We start from the raw sequence: 20,494 nt of genomic DNA, 5'->3' as shown, positions 1-20,494 counted from the left end.
CCTTCTTCAGTCTCCAAGAAGTTACCTAGAACACAAGTTCCTGCTCACTTACCAAGCAGTCCAGCTGAGACACAGGACTTTTGTTGCCAGGTTGGCTTATGTCCCAGACCTTGACACATCCCTTTCCACCAGTGTACACGTGTCTTGTCGGGTTGCTGATGGTAACGGCACAAACCACTTCCCCGTGATTTAGTGTGTTTATCTGTCGAGCGTGCCGAGGGATTCCTGGGCCAATCAGAGCATCGGGAGGGAACGGAACCGGCTGCATCTGGCCGTCTGCAGTAACGTGAAATGAGTAAGCCCTGGGGGAGGAAAGTATATTCAACAATGATGCAAGGAACACCTAAGATTGTAGCATAAGGAGCTCTACAACAGACTGTAGTAATGGGCATGATGCTTTGGAAGACGAACACAGCCGCTATGGAGCGCGCAGGAAAACACTTAGCATTGATTAAGTATAGTTTCCGATTTGGCCCGCAGCATGGAAAACAATTAGAAGTTGAAACTTCTAAACATAGGAATAGTTTCTCTCCTGACATACATCTTCTGCGACGACTAAACAATCTAAGTAAGAACATCTGTGCTTCCACTTCTTGTAGTCTAATCGGACACTGGAAGCCCTTTCCTTACAGCAGGATATTCAGACGGTGGAGCCCCTCTATAGGGGACAATATACATTGGAGCAGCCAAGTTCCACCAAGTGTGATAGAAGACAAGGTTTTAACCCCTTAACGGACAGCCATATGTGTTTTTAACGACCGTCATTAAGGGAACTTACCCTAGGCCACCATAAAAACTTGACTTCCTATTCTAAACGGCCAGCACAGGATTTCCGTGCTGGAAAGAGCCAAAGTTGTCCGACAGCTGGGCTCCTGCTCTAATGACTAGGAGTAAAAAAAAAACAAAAAAACTTTGATCTTAGCTGTTTAACCCCTTACATGCCACACGCAATTGCAGCATGTAAGTGGTTGACAGGAAGGGAGCTTCTCAACACACATTGGCACACCGCAATGTGATCATGGTTGCAATTGAAAGCTGGATGCATAATCAAGGCTTCCGGTCTGCTGTGTAAGAGTATACTGCACTGGGGATTGAACAATCGCATCTTCAAATGCCCTTCAGGGGCAAAAATAATAAAAACATTAAATTTAAATAAAAAAAACATTTAATCCTTACAAAATTTTAAAGATAAACATCAGGTATTGCGCTCTCATAATGACCTGTGCTAATTATACGCAAGGACAGAAAGTCACACATGCAGAAGGGTCCTATACAGTGCTATCGCTATAGTCAAGGTAGTTCAAGCATTTACGCAGGGCTTGAAATTGTTAATTACAGGTTAATCTGCCCGCCAGCCTCTTTCCATTGGCTGACGGCAGTTCTAAGTCTCATTGGCAGATCTGCCTAAGACTCATAGATTAGCCGAAAGACAGTGGGGTGACAGTAAGGGCTCCTGACCACGGGCTAATTTTCACTGCGTTCCTCGCAGCGATAATCCGGCCGCGGGGAACGCAGTGAACGCTTTCCATAATGTTGCTATAGAACGCACAACCCCCCTTGTCCACGAGCGGAGAATCATAGAGATTCTCCGCTAGCGGACGGCAAATAGCAGCATGCTGCAAATTGCCGCGATTCTCCGTGGTTTGCCTATCTGTCAGATAGGCTCACCGTGGAGATCCGTCAGCTGGCTCCTGCTTCCCAGGGGCGGGATATCAAAACGCCCATGGACAGGCAACCTGAGAGCAGTCAAACACGACCGGATTTGGATTGCAGAAACGGCGATAAGTCACCCGCATGGATTATCTGTGGCATTCCGTAAACCATTAAATAGAGCATTCACATATCCACTCACATGAGCGGACAGCGATTGCGATTTCCACGAGCAGAAATAAAATCGCAGCATTATCTATGTGGATTCTGCATAGACTGCTTCCATTGAAGTTAATGGAAGCCAACTGACCCTCTGCCCTTCCGCAATTCACATTACGGAAAGGTCGTGGATTCTGCGACGGCGCTGGGGGGAAAAAAAGCCAAAACAAAAAAAAAAAAACACAAATTTGTACAAGCTGTCAGGAACCATCCACATGCAGATGTAAACATTTCTGCGCAGATGCTGGCAGCGGTCAGGGCCGAATTCTGCGGTGTGCTCCTGCATGCGGAATCCAACCAGCTCATGTGAGACGAGACAGAATGATTGGAGCAGAGAGCGCGGAGGCAAAGGCCAGCAGAGGAAGTGCGCAGTTACTGAACGGAGAGCAGAGCCACATGAGGAGAGTTAGTGAGATCCTGTATGAGAGGTGAAGCGCCTGAGGCCGGGTATAGTCACCATTGGTGAGCGAGTTAGGTCAGAACTAGGCGCTCGATGTTGTGCTAAGGGTTACTCTAGAAGCCAGCACCATAGTTGGTACTACCACGGAAAACCATCTCAGCCGTATATCCCCAAATCAGCTGCACATGTACCCAAAAGTGGTGCCAATGGAAACTACAACCCGTCCTGCACAGAACGAAACTTCAGATCGCTCCACTGGAGAAAGTGTTACGGGTCTTAGAAGGTGGCAGAATTGTCACTTCCCCAAGCTGCTGTGGGGAGTCTGGCTGCTATGACCTCTTCTAGACATGGGACAGAATCTGTAGGACTCACACGGTCTAGAAAAGCTTTTTCCCAAAAACAGGTGTAACAGAATAGACAGCAAATTGCTAGAACTACATGGCGAGGTATACGGGATGAATAACTGTATACATACGGCTTTCCTCCAGGGATTCCAGCTAGGTTGGGAGGGATTCCTGGCACTCTCATATGAGGCGGAGTGTCAAAGCTAACCTGTACAAACGTAAAGAGGAAACTTCAGTTAATGCTTTCCAGGTAACAACCATAATACATTGTTTAACGAGTTAGAGATTTTGATTACAAAAATAAATAAAATAAAAAAAATTTTAAAAAAAGACCAAATGAAGCTGAGTTCACACATGCCCTCATTGAATATTTACATTATACAATAGCCGTAAAGTCCCCTGTAGACTGACTACTAGGGTGCGTATTTTTATTTTTCCCACACTCGTTCGCTCTCTAGATTAGCAGTGGCCACCGCATGAAGGCCATGCAACGCACAAACAATTGGCTCTTCAGAGTTCTGTGCATGCGCTCCTCTATACAAGACTATGGGAAAAGTGGGAACACAGGACAATAGCGCTACAAGTTAGCATAAGATAGTTTATGGTGCTTTAGGCAGGTGACAGGTCCCCTTTAGGCCTAGTGGTAAGCTACACAGGACAACGGCTGGTCAGAGACTGGAACCAATCATTGGCCAACTAGTCGTCAAGCATGTTTATCGGCGCTTGTTTGCCTTTCTTTACATGGGCTGAGAATCACAGCCATGGTGACAAACTACTAGTAGAATGGCTTGTCCCCCGTAGGCTGTTTACACAGGAAGACATACAGCCAAATAGCAAGCATTTTTATGCTAGCTGAAAGTCAATGATCTGCCATTGCGTGCACCTGCGTTCGTTCACCTGCAGAGCCTTGCCCTTTCTATAGGCCTGATGAAGAGTTGTGCCTTTATATGTACAAATAGCTGACCAATTTCTGTCCAGATTTCCATCTTAGGCTTTGTTCCCACGAGCGAATATTGGCTGCTGTTTTCATGGCTGCCATACGCTACAATGTGAGGTGTAAAACCTTGTGAATGGGCACACAAATCTAATGTTTGTGCGCCCATTCAGACAGCATGAGTCCTGGCACATTTACGCCAAGGCTGCCATGCCTTTGAGCCTTCCCCTTCCTTCCTCCCTCTCACCGGCTCACCTCCTCTCCCTCTCCACCGCCTGATTCCAATGGGAGGGGGTGTGATGGGGCGGAGCCAAGCACCACCCTGTCCCACCTCATCCCTTTGCTGTCTGCAGACAAGGGTCGAGAGCTTAGCCCGGCCCCATCCCACCCCTTGTCCGCAGCCAGCCTTAGGAGGCAGGACAAGGCGCTGATCAGCTGATTCCATAGGGAGGGGGCGGAGCTAAAGGGGAGGCAAAAAGGGAGTTTAGCAGTCACGCTGCTAAACTCCCTACCACCTCCCTTCTCTGGCCGCTGTCATTGGAGTCCATGCAGCAGCCAGCGTAATTCTGCCCAAAAGATAGTCTAAGAACTATTGTTTAGGCCCAGACGTAAAACACCCGGCGCTATATTGGCCAGCCGGGCGCTTTTATGTCATGGGAATATGGCCATGTGATCTGATGCATTGGAATCCAATGCATCAGATCACAGAGTACATCGGCCAACCGATACACGCTTGAGGATGGGCACCAAAATCCACACGAGTGGTGTGCTTTTTGATACGGATGTCTGTGTGGATTTTCAGCACCTTTTTATTTCTCATGTGAAAATATCCTTAAGGTTCTCTTAGGCTGGACGAACTCTTAGCCCAATCTAACGAGCACCAACTGACACGCACATCAACTTATGGGTACAAATGAACACTAATTACTCAACTCCATAGACCAGCTGTAAGTCTACAGCCAGTCGGCGCACATTTTTATGCTCTATGAAGCCGAATAATCAGCCAATAAATGAGCGCTCACTCTTTCGCCGGCTGATCGTTGGACCTTTCAGTGTCAGATTGTCGGGCAAACAAGCATTCCAAGGAACATTTGGGCTCGATAACTGGCCCGTGTAAAAAGACATTTAATTGGTGTTTGTAAATGGTCCTCTGATCTGATTGAAATCTTTTCATCTGCCAGAAAGCTGATCTGTCACACTTAACAATTTGCCGAATCAGCATCTAAGAGACAACTCCATTATCAGGGACAGAAAGGCTTTCTTTTAGGGCAATCTCTGCAGATAAGCAAGCTGTAAAATGGTTCTACCCTAACAAAACGTGTAAAAGGCCGACCCGGCAATTCCTCATCTGTAAGATCTGTCTGATAAGTCAAGAATCGATGTACAAAACCAAGATGCTACTTTTTTTTTAACTTATCTGTAAACTATGGAGGCTTCCATGTCCTGCATAATCAATCCAGTCCATTTTAAATTATATTTGATCTGTCCCAATGAAATATCGCACTCACCATCGGTGACCTGCCATACGCCACAACGGCAGCTGCTGCAGCGGCTGCGCTCATCTGCGGCGACATATTATGTAAACTTGCATATGCGGCTCCCGGACTGGTCAGTTCACCATTCATTCCAGCATGAGGTACCATTCCAAATGGGGCAGCGTAGGGGCCTGGAACTGCTAACGGCGTCCTCAAACCAGCAGCTAGAAGGAAAGAATAAGCGCTTATTATCGGTCCTAATATGTTCCCAAAATGTTAAAAAAAATAACATCTCATGTGGCGGGGAGTGTTAAGGCATCAGAAATGCAGTTCTAAGCTCTCGCTCACAACCTGAAGGTTGTGAGTTCAATCCTCGCTGGTTCAGGTAGCCGGCTCAAGGCCTAAAAGCGCTGCAGAATAAATTGTTGCCATACAAATAATACGATTTATTTAAAATGCCCTTCTTATAGGATCTTTCCGGGGTAAAGCTTAGTAACGCAGCACTTTTCGGCTTTGCTTCTATCCGTCATTAAACCACATAGACTTCCCTTTTACTGCAATGGAATTCCACCCCGCTTTCCTTAGCCGGATCTCTTGTTTACAATAAATTTGCCTGTGCCAAAACCGAAAAGATAAAGGCTGAGAGATCTGGAATTAATCTTATTCTAGGCCAGACTCCTGAATTTAAATAGTCGCTTCACAAAAGGGAAAATAGATTTCTTCAAGGATTTACATGAAAGGACTTGCCTGTGAAAGTAAACATTGCTGCGTTCATTTGCTGTATGCATATAGCAAATATTAACCAACTGGAACTGGGAATTATGGGTTTGAGAACAGCATTACACTGAGAATAAGTAGATGGATATCTTCTGCCTGCCTTTCTGAAAATTGGAGTATTTGGAATTAAAATAAAGCCAAGTGTAAACAGTCTGACTGAAAGTGGTGCAGCTGCTGAAAATGGAGTGCAAACATCTGCTATTCATCAGACCTCTTTGATGGGCGGAAAGGGGAGAAAAACATATTTAAGATTCATTGGGTATTATGGACGTAACCTATGCAATGTCAACAGACGAGAAAAGGAAAAAAAAAAACGGGGAATTCTTACCAGCTTGGTTAACCAGAGGGTCCATGGAGGGAGGCTTGCCAAGTCCTGGACGAAGACCTGATGTAGCACTTGTGCCGGGAGTCGGTACATCACTACGAGGAGTTGGCGTGCTTGACTTCAGAACAGGCGTGCTGGCTTTTTCATGCTAGTATCATTAAACAAATTAAATGAGTATTATTTTTAATCCAGGCCATATTACACAATTTATCACAACAGCAGCTGGGATACTGGGCATCTACTACCCGCTCCTTCAGCCAATTTTCATAAATCCACACAATGTTGACAGCATTAACTTGTGAGAAAGAAATGTTGACCTTTAGTTCGACTGCCAAAACGAAAACTCAGATCTGTAGAAAGTGTTACACTTTTTTCTCTCTCACTTGCTACAGCCGCATAAAGGAGATTGTTTCAAACTAATTTCTAAGCCTGCATATAATTTCCTCAATGTGGTCTTTTCACAGAGCTTGACAAATTAAGGACTCCTCTGGCTCAAAAGCACTCTTACATCCAATACCCTTACAATTGGCCTACTAAGCTCGTGGAAAATCAAGGCCTCATGAATTTGCCATCACTTAATGTAGGAACCACAGCCAAGCACCATGTTCTGGATGGTAGATTTTTCCACTGTGATGCATTCGGCTCGCAAATACATAAATAAAAACGTAGACAGGATTTGACAATGACCCAAACAATATAAAAAGCTTAAAAAAAAAAACACACACAACTACACCATTCCCACAAATCCATGCACAGTATGTTCATTGGTACCAATGTGACTACTCGGCACTTGCCAAAACCTTCCATTACAAAACACTGAGAAATTCCCCAAAGTCCTAATGTGATTATGCACTAAAGGAGTCTGAGACTAATGAATAATTCATGTATACATAGAACTGGCAAGTGAGTATTTGGATTAATTTTGGATAGGAGATTCCTTGCAACAAGCCATGACCATGTTGGACCTCCTAAGGTCTTGCGAAGACCAGCTTGCTACTTTCTAAGTTGCACATACTGCCTGCTTGCATTCCACCAGTGGCTCGTCACAGGTCAAGATCAACCCCAACGGGTGCCAGTAGAATGGTAGAGTTGGAAGGGACCTTCAGGGTCATCTGGTCTAACCCCCCTGCTCAATGCAGGATTCATTGAGTCTTCCCAGACAGATGTCTGTTCAGTCTCAGTTTGAAGACTTCTATTGAAGGAAAACTCCCCACCTCCCATGGTAACCTGTTCCACATACTGATCATTTTGTCAAAAAGTTTTTTTTAACATCTAATCTGTGTCTTCTCCGTCTCAGTTTGAGTTTGACTTTTGAAACATTTACCTACCATACTCATTTCCTTCGATTTTAATGACGTTGAGCTCCCCGATGATGCAGTAGAGGCCGGACTACTTGATGCGTCTTTCTTCATCAACCTGCTTTTATCAATTCCATTTTCCCGCGGCGAATGAGCAGGACTTGCTCGTGGGGAAGAAGGGTCCTTCAGATGTGGAAACATGTTGTGGTACAATAAGTGACCAAACATAATGCAAAATAGCTTGTTTGATGTAAAAAGGTAAAAAATAAAAAAAAAATATGCTTTTTTTTTATAAATTAATAAACTCTAAAAATAAAGACTCACCTCATTGGAAACATCCACTACCAAATTGTCATCACTTTTGTCCCCATCACTATCCTGTACAAAAAAAACAAAAAAGTTTGGGTGGTTAGTATTTTTTCTAGATGTAATTGAATATTGTATTGCCAGAATTACAGTACTTCGTGCCGCAATAAAGCACAAGTTATCCATGCCTACAACATAGTAAGAGAACAAAACTCAAGACATGACGATTTTGATATAACCACATTGTATCCTAAGTAGGAGAAGAAAAAAAAAAATAAAAGACCAAAAAAAAGCATAAAAGAGTGAATATTGAGGATATTAGAAAAGTTCCAGAAATGTGACCCCTGCACGTTTTGTCATCTCTACTAGATGGAACTACTGGAAATGCCTGCCTTTCAAACCGGAAAACCGAGACTGTTAACTGCGTCTGGCTTTTTGAAAGACAAACAGGAAATAACTTTGCTTCATGAGACAGGGTTATCAGAGGGCTAGAGCACATCTCTTAGTGTGCTGCCAAGTATTTAGATTTCATTTAGCAGCTTTAGCCTGTATCGCACAAACTCAAACATCTGTAGTGAAGAGCAACCAATGGTTTGAGGCCTCCACGCCGCACACCACGTATAAATGACTAGGGTACACACGCCGCACATCACGTATAAATGACTAGGGTAGACACGCCGCACACCACGTATAAATGACTAGGGTCCACACGCCGCACACCACGTATAAATGACTAGGGTCCACACGCCGCACACCAGGTATAAATGACTAGGGTCCACACGCCGCACACCAGGTATAAATGACTAGGGTCCACACGCCGCACACCAGGTATAAATGACTAGGGTCCACACGCCGCACACCAGGTATAAATGACTAGGGTCCACACGCCGCACACCAGGTATAAATGACTAGGGTCCACACGCCGCACACCAGGTATAAATGACTAGGGTCCACACGCCGCACACCACGTATAAATGACTAGGGTCCACACGCCGCACACCACGTATAAATGACTAGGGTCCACACGCCGCACACCAGGTATAAATGACTAGGGTCCACACGCCGCACACCAGGTATAAATGACTAGGGTCCACACGCCGCACACCAGGTATAAATGACTAGGGTCCACACGCCGCACACCACGTATAAATGACTAGGGTCCACACGCCGCACACCACGTATAAATGACTAGGGTCCACACGCCGCACACCACGTATAAATGACTAGGGTCCACACGCCGCACGCCACGTATAAATGACTAGGGTCCACACGCCGCACGCCACGTATAAATGACTAGGGTCCACACGCCGCACGCCACGTATAAATGACTAGGGTCCACACGCCGCACGCCACGTATAAATGACTAGGGTCCACACGCCGCACACCACGTATAAATGACTAGGGTCCACACGCCGCACACCACGTATAAATGACTAGGGTCCACACGCCGCACACCACGTATAAATGACTAGGGTCCACACGCCGCACACCACGTATAAATGACTAGGGTCCACACGCCGCACACCACGTATAAATGACTAGGGTCCACACGCCGCACACCACGTATAAATGACTAGGGTCCACACGCCGCACACCACGTATAAATGACTAGGGTCCACACGCCGCACACCACGTATAAATGACTAGGGTCCACACGCCGCACACGAGGTATAAATGACTAGGGTCCACACGCCGCACACGAGGTATAAATGACTAGGGTCCACACGCCGCACACGAGGTATAAATGACTAGGGTCCACACGCCGCACACGAGGTATAAATGACTAGGGTCCACACGCCGCACACGAGGTATAAATGACTAGGGTCCACACGCCGCACACGAGGTATAAATGACTAGGGTCCACACGCCGCACACGAGGTATAAATGACTAGGGTCCACACGCCGCACACGAGGTATAAATGACTAGGGTCCACACGCCGCACACGAGGTATAAATGACTAGGGTCCACACGCCGCACACGAGGTATAAATGACTAGGGTCCACACGCCGCACACGAGGTATAAATGACTAGGGTCCACACGCCGCACACGAGGTATAAATGACTAGGGTCCACACGCCGCACACGAGGTATAAATGACTAGGGTCCACACGCCGCACACGAGGTATAAATGACTAGGGTCCACACGCCGCACACGAGGTATAAATGACTAGGGTCCACACGCCGCACACCACGTATAAATGACTAGGGTCCACACGCCGCACACGAGGTATAAATGACTAGGGTACACACGCCGCACACCACGTATAAATGACTAGGGTACACACGCCGCACACCACGTATAAATGACTAGGGTACACACGCTGCACACCACGTATAAATGACTAGGGTCCACACGCCGCACACCACGTATAAATGACTAGGGTCCACACGCCGCACACCACGTATAAATGACTAGGGTCCACACGCCGCACACCACGTATAAATGACTAGGGTCCACACGCTGCACACCACGCTTGGCAACATTAGACGTCCGGTTTAGGTTTTTTTGTATTTAAAAAATTGTATTAGTTTGGCTACAAGTATGACATTTCTAAAAGCAGGCAACTAAAAGTTCACTTTGTTCAATACATTTATTAAAAGAGATATCTTGCCATCAGATGCCAAGATGTTGCATTTTACACATAGCACTTTTATAGTTATTGCCATGCCAGAGGGGGAAATACATGCCACCATTATATACCAAATCGGAAACTAGAAAAAATGACATAGAAAAAGGACTATGGGGGTTTTCGTTAAAGGGGTTCTGACATGAAGAAAAAAAAATTGTACTCACCTTGCCTGGCCTGGCCCGATCGCCAGGCATGTCCCCTCCAGCCGGCATCATCTTCTGTGCCTTTAAAGCAGAGCAGGAGCGGTCAAAAAGACCGCTTCCTGGCTCTGCTCCGTCCGTCAGGCACTTCCGAGGTCAACGGACGGACCGCTCACAGCAAGCACGTCACAAGCAGTGCTTGCTGTGGGCGGCCCGTCCGTCCGGCTGAACTCCGGAGTGCTGCGCATGCGCAGTGGAGACGCAGCCCGTCCTGACTCCTGTCAGAGGGCACCTCTCTACTGCGCATGCGCGCGATCCCGGAGCGGCGCGGCTGCTGGAGGAAGAAGACTGCCTGCCGGGAGCTGACCCCCCGATGTCAACAACAACAGAAGACAAGGTAAGTGTTATATTTTTATGCTTTAGCAGCCATTAAACCCTGGGTTCCCTGGGTCCATTAGGCACACCAGGGGACAATGGCTGCTAAAGCATAAAAAAATTATTCATGTCAGAACCCCTTTAACTGTAATCTTAACTGGAGCAACCAGTGTCAGGCAGCTGCTACCAAGGCAAATGGGATCATGGGGCTCATCAAAAGAGGTCTAGGGTCACATGATGAGAACATTGTTCCTCCTCTTTACAAGTCACTATTAGACCACACATGGTATAGTGTGTACAGTTTCGGGCATTGGTACTCTAAGACCTATCAGAGCTTGAGCGGGTACAAAAGCAAAAACCTAAAAGTAATAAAGAGTGGATTACAATACCCAGAAGAGTTATCAAAATTGGAGGTTAAAAAAAAAAAAAAACACACCGTGACTGAGGGGCGACCCAATAGCCATGTATAAATATATTACGGGTCAATAGAGATTTCACGTGGTCCATATATACCTGGGACTGTAATAAGGGTGGAGTCCTTTATGTCTATCTAGTCTTCACTCCAACGTAGCAGAAAGGGGTTCTTTACTGTAAGAGCAGTGAGACTATGAAACTCTGTCTGAGGATGTGGTGATGGCAAATTCTCTAAGAGTTCAAGAGGGGCCTGGATGCTTTTGAGTGTTACAATATTCCATGCACTAGTTACTGACTACTTCAGAAGTGTCAATGATTCGGGGATTATTCCAATTGCCAGATTGAAGCAGAGAAGGAATCCCCTCCACTCACCCCCCCCCAAAATAAAAAATGGCTTTTACCACATTGGTTTGTTTGCCCTCCACTGGATCAAAATTTCAGGATAATAGCCTGAACGTGTCTTTTCAGCCTTACAAACTATGTTATTACCCAACTGGAGCCACAAATACCCCAATCTCAGTGCTGCTGGCCATGAAATGAAGGAGTTTGAAAACAAAATTAAATTCCATGAGAGAATGGAAAAGATTTCAAAAACAGTCGAACACTCATCTGTTATGCTTCCCTGCCGAAAGGGTCATTAACTTACATAGTGGCTTGAATCCTTATCATCCACTTTCCTCTTTTTAAGGTCATTAGAATAATCTGGTCCATTCCTCCTTTTATCTGATCCTCGCAGGCTGTCAGAAACCAACAAAGAGTTACTCTGCGAAAACAAAAATTGTGTTTCAAATCATTAGCTTCAGGTGAATTTGCCACAGTCATTAACCCTCCACACAAATCCACAACCACTTCCATACATCCCTAGAAGTCTGCAATGAAGCTTTACAGCTTCAGAAACTTGAACTAAACCAGCTGTGCTCTTCCAGATGAGCGGTGAAGAGGTCTGCAGAGGTTGCGTGCCATGATACAGTACGAGCCCACCACTGGACACGTCCGCCATCTCCATGCTCACCAAGTATCATTCAGCCAACGCTGCCAAGAACCTCAACTGAAAACTTACAATGAGGCTCGCTGCGTCATTCAACAGCAAGATAGTCAGCCATTAGACTAGTCATTCCAAAGGCAGAAGGAAATTCCAAGACCTTACCAACCATCTTAAAAATAGACCAGACTGATAAGTAGTTTTAGAAGTCTTTTTAAGTGTTGGCTGGCAGGACGCATCTGTTGGGTTAGCATCGAAGGCCATGATCACACTTACATTTGGGCATTTGATTTTCCCGTCCCAACAGAAAAACTAAATGCCAGCCAGAAATGGATCAATCCCATGAAATGAAGAGCACCACACTAACTGCATTTACTATAATGGGATCCGAGTGGCTTCCATCACACCGCCCGGCAGGTTCGCAGACAAGATACAGTAGCAGGCTGCACGATTCCAGTTTGGATCTTGTGCCAAAGGCTTCAAATGGCACCTCTGCCACGGATGTGAACAATGCCCGACAGACCCGCTTGTAGAAGAAAGCCATGTAGAACAAGAATAGTTCTGTCTGATCAGCGACCAAAGTAACCATTCTAAAAATATTTGGGCTGTTAAGCAGTCATTTACTAGTGGATTAAATAATTTGAGTTATTAGTTCAAAAAACTAATTCTACAGACTGTTAAACTCGGTGGACCTCCAAGCAGTAGCTGGACTTTTAAACTACTCAATTGAAAGTGCAGCTACTCTTAAAAACACTAACTTTTGACATGCCAGAGAGATTGATCAATGGAGATCCCGCTGCTGACACCCCCACCGATTGCTAGAATGAGTGGGCTGCAGACTGTTCCGGTGAGCTGTTACCCCTCAGCTATCTTTGCTGTTTTTCGGCTCCTTCTATCCTCAGAGGTCTATAGAAAAAAAACCCGCTTAACACATCTAAGGCAGTCTACAGTTGCCGAAAGGACCCAAAAAGCAGCGAAAGACAGCCGAGGAGGTACAGTGCCCTTTTTCTAGCAATCAGTGGGATTCTCTGCAGCAGGACCCCCCACCAAATACTTTTGACATGTATTTTGAATTAACTTTTGACAACTCCTCTAAGGCTGGGCTCACACAACCGCGATTGCCGACCTGCCGCATGCATGCTTTGCTGTGTACACCGGATCCCCATACACCATCATTGGTGTGCAACTGTGCCAAGATGGTGCATGATGCAACTTATTTTTGTGCTCATGTGAGCACAATTAGAGTCCGTGCAGGTAATACGCAGGTGAGCATACAGTTGTGCGAGCTGGGCCTAAATCAGTGTATAAAAGCTACCGCTTGGAACTAACCCTAGAGCGCAGAGTTTGGCACCACCTCAGATAAGTGTACGGGGCACAGTAGGCACCACACTATACTACGTCCTAATAGCATCTCAGATGCTACGGTTTAAATATCCTCCAGCCCCAAGTTATCGATGTACAGAGAACTCCTAATCGATTTTCTCACACCTTTGCACCTTCCACCCCATCAGTCTCCTCTGGACCCACACTGCACAGGGACATCAATACTTTTATGGGAAATGTAGTGATAGACTGATAGTCCGTGAGAAGCTATGGACTAATCTGTGCAATAAGTTTCCAAGGGAGACCAGGTCATTCACAACTGAGGGCGAACTGATAAAAGTTTACAACCCTCTTAAGTTTGATGGCAACTATCATAAAACAGGTAAATGAGCTTCTTTAGTTTTCAGACATCAGCAAACTAATATGGAGGAAAACAAAAGGCTTCTCCATGTCAAAGGAGATCGGCGTAGGACAGACATGGAAGATCTAGCTAAGGGTTTCAGCTTCTAAAAGCCGGCTCGCGAAGTCTAAAACTAATAATGTGCATTTCGAAACTTGTTCTCTCACCCAATCTCAGCTTGATAATGCTTTAAAAAAAAAAAAAAAAGTTTTTTTTTAAATAAAGTACAATAGGGAGAAAAGAAAAAAAATGTATACAGCAAAAAGATAAGTCACAAACACCGATGTGAAGAGCACAGTGACCTTGTACAACAAGCGTCTGGAGCACGTCCAGCGAAATCAAAGGAAGGAAAAGTGTCCATGGTAGGGTACAAGGTCTACAGTTGCCGGATGGTGGAAAACTTCTTGTTAAGGCTCTTATTTAGTTTTATTTTAAAGGACACAGATTTGAGATGACGGAGCAAGACCTTTATGCGTTTATCCCAATTAACACCCAAATTGGAGGGTGTTGGGGCGAAAGCAATGAATGGGTGGGGGTAAGAAACCCACAAAGCCAGACCACTGTAACGTGGCGGTATTACTGCACTCTACTGTATGGAACACTGATTACTATAGAACTCTACGGTGAGTTAGGGCCGTTCAGTAGAACCACAGAGGGGAAGGGGGTGGTCAAGGTTCTCCAGCTGTAATACAGATGTCGAAATGTGGCGTCATTATGACTGTCTGGCCTTCAATACTACAGATTTTTTTGGGGGGGATGGACGGGGGGGACCAAACCAATAAAACCAAATTTTGAAGCAGATCCCCAGTTTAAATCTGAGATATGCAGACACTTTTGAGGAACAAGGATGTCAGCATGAAACATTACTTACTGTTCCTGGCTCTCTCTCTGCTCATGAGGGAACCCACAAATGCAGACATGTCCATTGTGGTAAAGCAAAACGCAAACAAAAAGAAAAGATGACAAATTAGAAGTCATGAAAGTTTTTAAAGGGCGTTTTATTTTCCATTCATCATAATGACATTTACATTTTACAAAAAGCAACAAAAAACAAGACTCAAAGTGCAAATGTGCCTGTTACACAGCAGACTGCATTGCTGTAGCTTTTGCTGCAGTTGGTAATAGACAAACTATACAGAATTTGATAAAACACAAAAACCATCTGCAAATTTTACAAATTCTATTATAAAATGGATTATACAAACTGATAAAAGCTCTATGGCCATCTACATTCTGTACATATACCTTTCAAGTCCATGTAATGTAAAGCTGATCGACTTTCAAGGTAGAGAGCTACATTGCCCTTTACCTTGGAGTGCTATGGCATAGTTAGCTAGAGTTGGTATAGCTAGAGACAATTATGGCAAAGCATGGTTACAGAGTGCTTATTATAAAGTTTTCCTTTGAGCATTAGCTTGCAAACAAACACATGGAAAACATACAAATGCTAAGAAAAAAAAAAAATTCTACCCTACACCTGCTTGCCGTTCCTCTCACCTCTATGGTGGTCTGAATCGTGATGCTTCTTGTCATCCTTTATGGCAAGGTGAGATGGCCCACCAAGTGCATTAGAAAGGGCAAGAAGGCCTGCACTGCTTCCTAGAGGTGGAATACCAGGGGGTTGGAGTCCTGATGGATGTGGAGTTAGAGGCACTGGTGGTCCATGACTATGCGACAAATGTTGAGCTTGTAACTGCTGCTGCTGTGGTGGAGATCCATTGGACAGACAGGTTGGGATTTCCCAAGCAGAAATTGGGAGAAGTTGTGGTGGGAGGAAATAGAAAATAAAATGCTTTGCGTTAGATGAGAAAAAGGACCAAAAACTTATATTTCTTATGTCTAGAAGATCACGATAAGCAGCAAGGTAGCTTAGGTTAAAAATACTGCATACACACAGGTCATTTGACATTACTTAATGGGAACCGATCAGTTCTGACCCTTAGAAGCCAGTGGCAGTAGGCTACAAAAAACTTAATTTGCTTTTCACACCTTTGGAAATTAACTTTTTAAAAAACATCCTGTGCCGTAAGCAAGGTTTGAATGGCCCTGGTGGGTGTAAGTGGACGGTTCCAGACACCCAGTCTTCAGTGTAATTCAGCCCCCCTGTCTTAAAGCGACATGGATGATCCATGACTGACTAGGTGATCCACAGGCCAGCGTAGACCATGTCCCGAAAGTCAGAGCAAGACTGAAGAATGCGCAGAGAAAGCTTAGTTGTCTACGCGTCAGCCCTGCTCTGACTTTCAAGACATTTGTTATCTACGCTGGTCCATGGCTGAGGTAGTTGAGGTCATCCACGTCCCTTAAGAGGTAGGGGATAGACTGAGTGGCTGAAAGGTCCGGGCACACCTAACAGTTTTAACACAAGTTGCATATGGAGCAGGAGGTGGTTTAAAAAGTTACTTTCCAAAAGTGTGTTGGCCTAATGGGACATGCAGAAATGCAGCCCTAAGCTCTCACTCACGACCTGAAGGTTGCGAGTTCAATCCTCACAAGGTTCAGGTAGCTGGGTCAAGGTTGCGTCATCCTTCAGAGGTCGATAAAATGAGTACCCAGCTTGGTGGCGGTGTTGGGGGGGTGGTAATAAATTTAAAGTTACCTGAAAAGCGCTGCGGAATAAGTAGGCGCTATACAAATAAGATTTATTTTATTTATCCATACATGCTTCGACTTGATCCTACTGCCAAGATAATATGCCCCCACAGGTTTCTAAGGATCAAAGCTGGTACAGGTTCCCTCCATACCGCTCAGTAGTCACACCAAAAACCATCTTGTAACACAACTTACACCCAACACAGAACAGGAGGCATGAGAGAAGTCATCAAGAGTACTAGCCACAATGCATGATCACATTGGGAACACCTTCAGACCAATCATCTATATACTCCAGGACATTAAAAAGATCCTATATAAATGGAGAACCCAAAAATTATTTGAACCACATGATCATGAATGTATTAGAACAGACATTATGTATGTTTTTGCATGGAACAGACTGAGCTTAATTTAAAAAACGCACGAAATGCTACACCCAATTCTGAAACAGCACTCAGGAACCAGTCGGCGGTGGATAGTTGATACTAAATCTAGGGATTGGAAACTAAAGCCAACAGATTACAAACTGGAGAAAAGATAAAAGCAGACCAGGATTAATTTAACAGATGACTACAACGTTTTAAATCCTTCATTATTAATAAAAAAGGCCTTCGAAAAGGACAATCCAAAAAGAAAAAAAAAGTAGGTTCTAAAAATTTGGGAAGAGTATTCCCACACCTGCCATGTAATATTCCATGCCTCGTCTATGACAATATATGTAACCTAGTTATTTATAGGCTTTCCAAGGATTAACTAGATACTCGCACAAATAAGCCCTCAAGAGGTTAACCTCATCCTCTTAAGCTTCACACACTACAATCCTAGATATAGCTGGCAACCACAGCCAAGGAGCGAAATAAACCAGCATCTTGCTAATCCTTTAGCCAATCACCTCATGCAAAGCGAGCCTGTTAGGAGACAGACAACTCAATCCGCCGATGCTGGCTCAGTGCGAGCAAACAGACTTTTGACAGAATGCTCGATCATAAAACGTTATGTAAGAAATGATCGGAGGAGCTTGTGTGTAACGTCCTGTGCCAGCAAACCTAGTCAACCCAGAGCGAAAGCCAAGAGGCCTCGAAACCACCTTGTAAAACAAACAAGATGAAAGAAAATTGAAGAACACATTCCGAAGAATTCCAAAAAAAAAGGCCAAGTTCCGAGAGGAAACCCAACGAGGTCATCACCACTTATCCATAGACATGACTATTAAATCATTTGGGGAGGCCGGATTGATTTGCCGAAATATTTAGCCCACCGCCATCCCAAATTGGCTGCTGCTAGAAGCCGAGCCCAACTTGATCGGATAATTATGTCTAGCTCATTTGCATGAGAAAACACATGATCTTTCACACTCCTAATAGGTGTCTAAACCGTTAAATTACTATTTCTTTTTTTTCTGGTGTGAAAGACGCTGCTCATCAGAAGCATGCCCCCCCCCCCCCCTCCTATTGTTCGGTCTACCAAGTCTACCGGCTCAACAATACTGACAGCTGCCATCAAACCGGCCAGTGCATACTTCCAATGCAGCTGCTGCTTCTAGCAACAGACCGAGCCGGCTCCAATCCCCTCCCCTCCAGGGATACAGGTTGACACACTGCATTTTCAATGAAGGGGAGCAAAGGTCCAGTGAATTGTCAACCCAATTTTATGCTCCTGTGATTCTGAACGATGCACAAAAGGCTTTTTAGGAAAGGAAAAAGCATATGCCGGAGAATGAGCCTGATTATCTACAAAAAAAGGGTATTGATCATCTGAAGATAAGATCACTTAATATATGCAAATTGACATTTAAAAAAAAAAAAAATCCAAAAAATTAAAAAAAAAAATTAAAAAAATCCAATTTTAACAGGGGGAAGATGAAGGCACTAATCGAAACATTCATGCAAAGTGAATGAAAGCGATCCTCCTGCCCAGCGATTGGATTACATCTATTGATTTAAATGTGTTCCACGGTGGTTAAAATGTAAAATAAGCTGTGTATTTGGGGAGTGGGTGATGTAAATGAAGAGCCGCGTTCAGGGGGGGGAGGGGAGGGGAGCGGAGTGAAGAAGGTTAGGGGGAGGGAATGTTTATGCAAGGCTAAGCTGTCAAGTGTAATAAAGCGGCTTGAATAAAACGTAAGCTGAAAATCCACTGAAGCTCCCCATTTCAGGGAGGAAAAAGCTATTAAAAGGAAATGAAGGTCACCCTCCCAGTTTATTTCACCTAATTGACTGCCAATGGCTTACCACAGGCAAACCAACTGCAGATCTGCAATTGAGAAACTGATGAAAGGAGAGTTTTCAAGCTGAGACTCATTCTTTTTATCAGCACTAATCCTCCCGCGTTTTTTTTTTTTATGTTTTTTTTTTTTTTTCCCTTCGGTCTCCAGTTGGGATGTAATTTTAAGCACAGATGGATTAACTGGTCCCATTGTCTGCAGACGTCACCGGACTATGGCACTGTTAATCCATACAGCAGCATGTCTAATTATCATTACAAAGTGTCTGAGGGAACCATAAAAACCAGCAGGGCATCTTCTCACAAGCAATTAGCATAAATTGATAAATGAGTAATCTGAATCGGCTCAAGCCGCTCACATGAATAAAATCAGAAAGGACAGCTCCTTCATTCGGTTACTTTTTTTTTTTTTCCGCCCGGCGTTGGGGAGGCCAAAAAACACAGCGAGAAATACTCTAGACTATGTGGCGGGAATAATTGAATTCACACAGAGGGAGGAATGCTTGCTTCAGTGAATTCATTAATGCGGAACAAATAACTTGTGATTGACAGTCGCAACGGAGGCGGCATTAGGCAATAAACAGATTTAAAAGAAGCAGGGATAGAGGGACTGAAAAAAAAAAAAAAAAACTCAAAAGCTGCAAGACACCATCATGTCAAGCAATTAAATATATAAGCACAGACAAGCTGCTCAATCTAGCGCCATATTTCCAGAAATGGACATTGATGAAAAAGCCCCTTGGGGTTTGAAGAGCAATTGCTATCAACAGTGGAGGAACAATTTGCACCATATCATTGAAAAAGAGGAGTTTTAACACCCTGCACGGTGTCACCTATACATAATGGGGGGGGGGGGGGGGGGGGGCGCAAATGAGATGACAAAGATGTTAATTATGTCCACTGAATCTCTCGCTTAATGTGACCATTAATTATACAGGTTCTCCACGATTAGTTTTAATTCAAGCCAATAATGGGCGGATTTTAATAGTCTTTCCGTTTACCTCAAGGTTGTGCAGTAAAAGTAAAACACACTTGAAAGTATACTTTGTGAAAAAGCTTAGATGCTAGGTTGTAAGTAACATTTTTTTAATGTTTTACGTTAACCCTTTCCAATCCCGTCTGACGTCTTCCTACATTCTGATTGAAGATTGTACAGCTCCAATGTCAGAAGACGTCCGACAGGGCATTCTTACCGTCTATTACCAGACAGACACTCTGCTGGCGCACACACACTGGCTTTAGCCAGCAGATGGCACCGTTGTATAACAGCAAAAAAAGAGAAAGCCTTTTAGGAAACCCCAAATTCAAAAATTGGATTGCAAAGGGTTAATGCACACATGAACATAAAACATAAACCCAGATGTCACTATAGTGGACTCAAGTCCATTTCCCACATATCAACCAACAGATATGTGGAATGACTTGTAGGGAGGGATTTGTTCCATCCCATGACAGACAGTAACAAGTCTTGGGACAATAAGAAAGCAATAGGTTGTGAGTCTACGAGCAAGGTGATCATCTCATCTCTTCTTATAGGCAGATCAGCACCACGAAGGACGGATTCACACCGGACAGACCCGCTGCGGAGATTTCTGCAATGGTCCCATTTATCCAAGTGAGGCTTGCAGAAATGCATGCGTTTGTTGCAGAAACAACCCCGTTCCATTGCACAAACTTCTGCAG

The 20,494-nt window shown here is 44.6% G+C and overlaps 1 protein-coding gene across 4 annotated transcripts in view; it reads right to left on the bottom strand.

Moving 5' to 3' along the window:
• The window catches only part of LOC136628323 (transducin-like enhancer protein 1), a 57,066-nt gene that overhangs the window by 11,745 nt on the left and 24,827 nt on the right, over positions 1–20,494 (bottom strand). For 2 of the 4 annotated variants that reach the window (XM_066604132.1, XM_066604134.1), the window contains exons 7-15: positions 15,491–15,692; positions 14,865–14,881; positions 11,935–12,051; positions 7,747–7,800; positions 7,453–7,605; positions 6,128–6,272; positions 5,056–5,246; positions 2,745–2,821; positions 53–302 (exon numbers count right to left, since the gene is read on the bottom strand). In XM_066604132.1, the coding sequence (XP_066460229.1) occupies positions 53–302; positions 2,745–2,821; positions 5,056–5,246; positions 6,128–6,272; positions 7,453–7,605; positions 7,747–7,800; positions 11,935–12,051; positions 14,865–14,881; positions 15,491–15,692 (1,206 nt within the window). Of the gene's footprint in view, positions 1–52; positions 303–2,744; positions 2,822–5,055; positions 5,247–6,127; positions 6,273–7,452; positions 7,606–7,746; positions 7,801–11,934; positions 12,052–14,864; positions 14,882–15,490; positions 15,696–20,494 lie in introns of all 4 variants that reach the window. The other 2 variants (XM_066604133.1, XM_066604131.1) reach the window with 1 other exon arrangement.

This window comes from Eleutherodactylus coqui, chromosome 5 (genome assembly GCF_035609145.1).
Source record: "Eleutherodactylus coqui strain aEleCoq1 chromosome 5, aEleCoq1.hap1, whole genome shotgun sequence".
In the NCBI taxonomy this organism is placed as follows: domain Eukaryota; kingdom Metazoa; phylum Chordata; class Amphibia; order Anura; family Eleutherodactylidae; genus Eleutherodactylus; species Eleutherodactylus coqui.
This window is presented reverse-complemented; position numbering and strand designations above follow the sequence as displayed.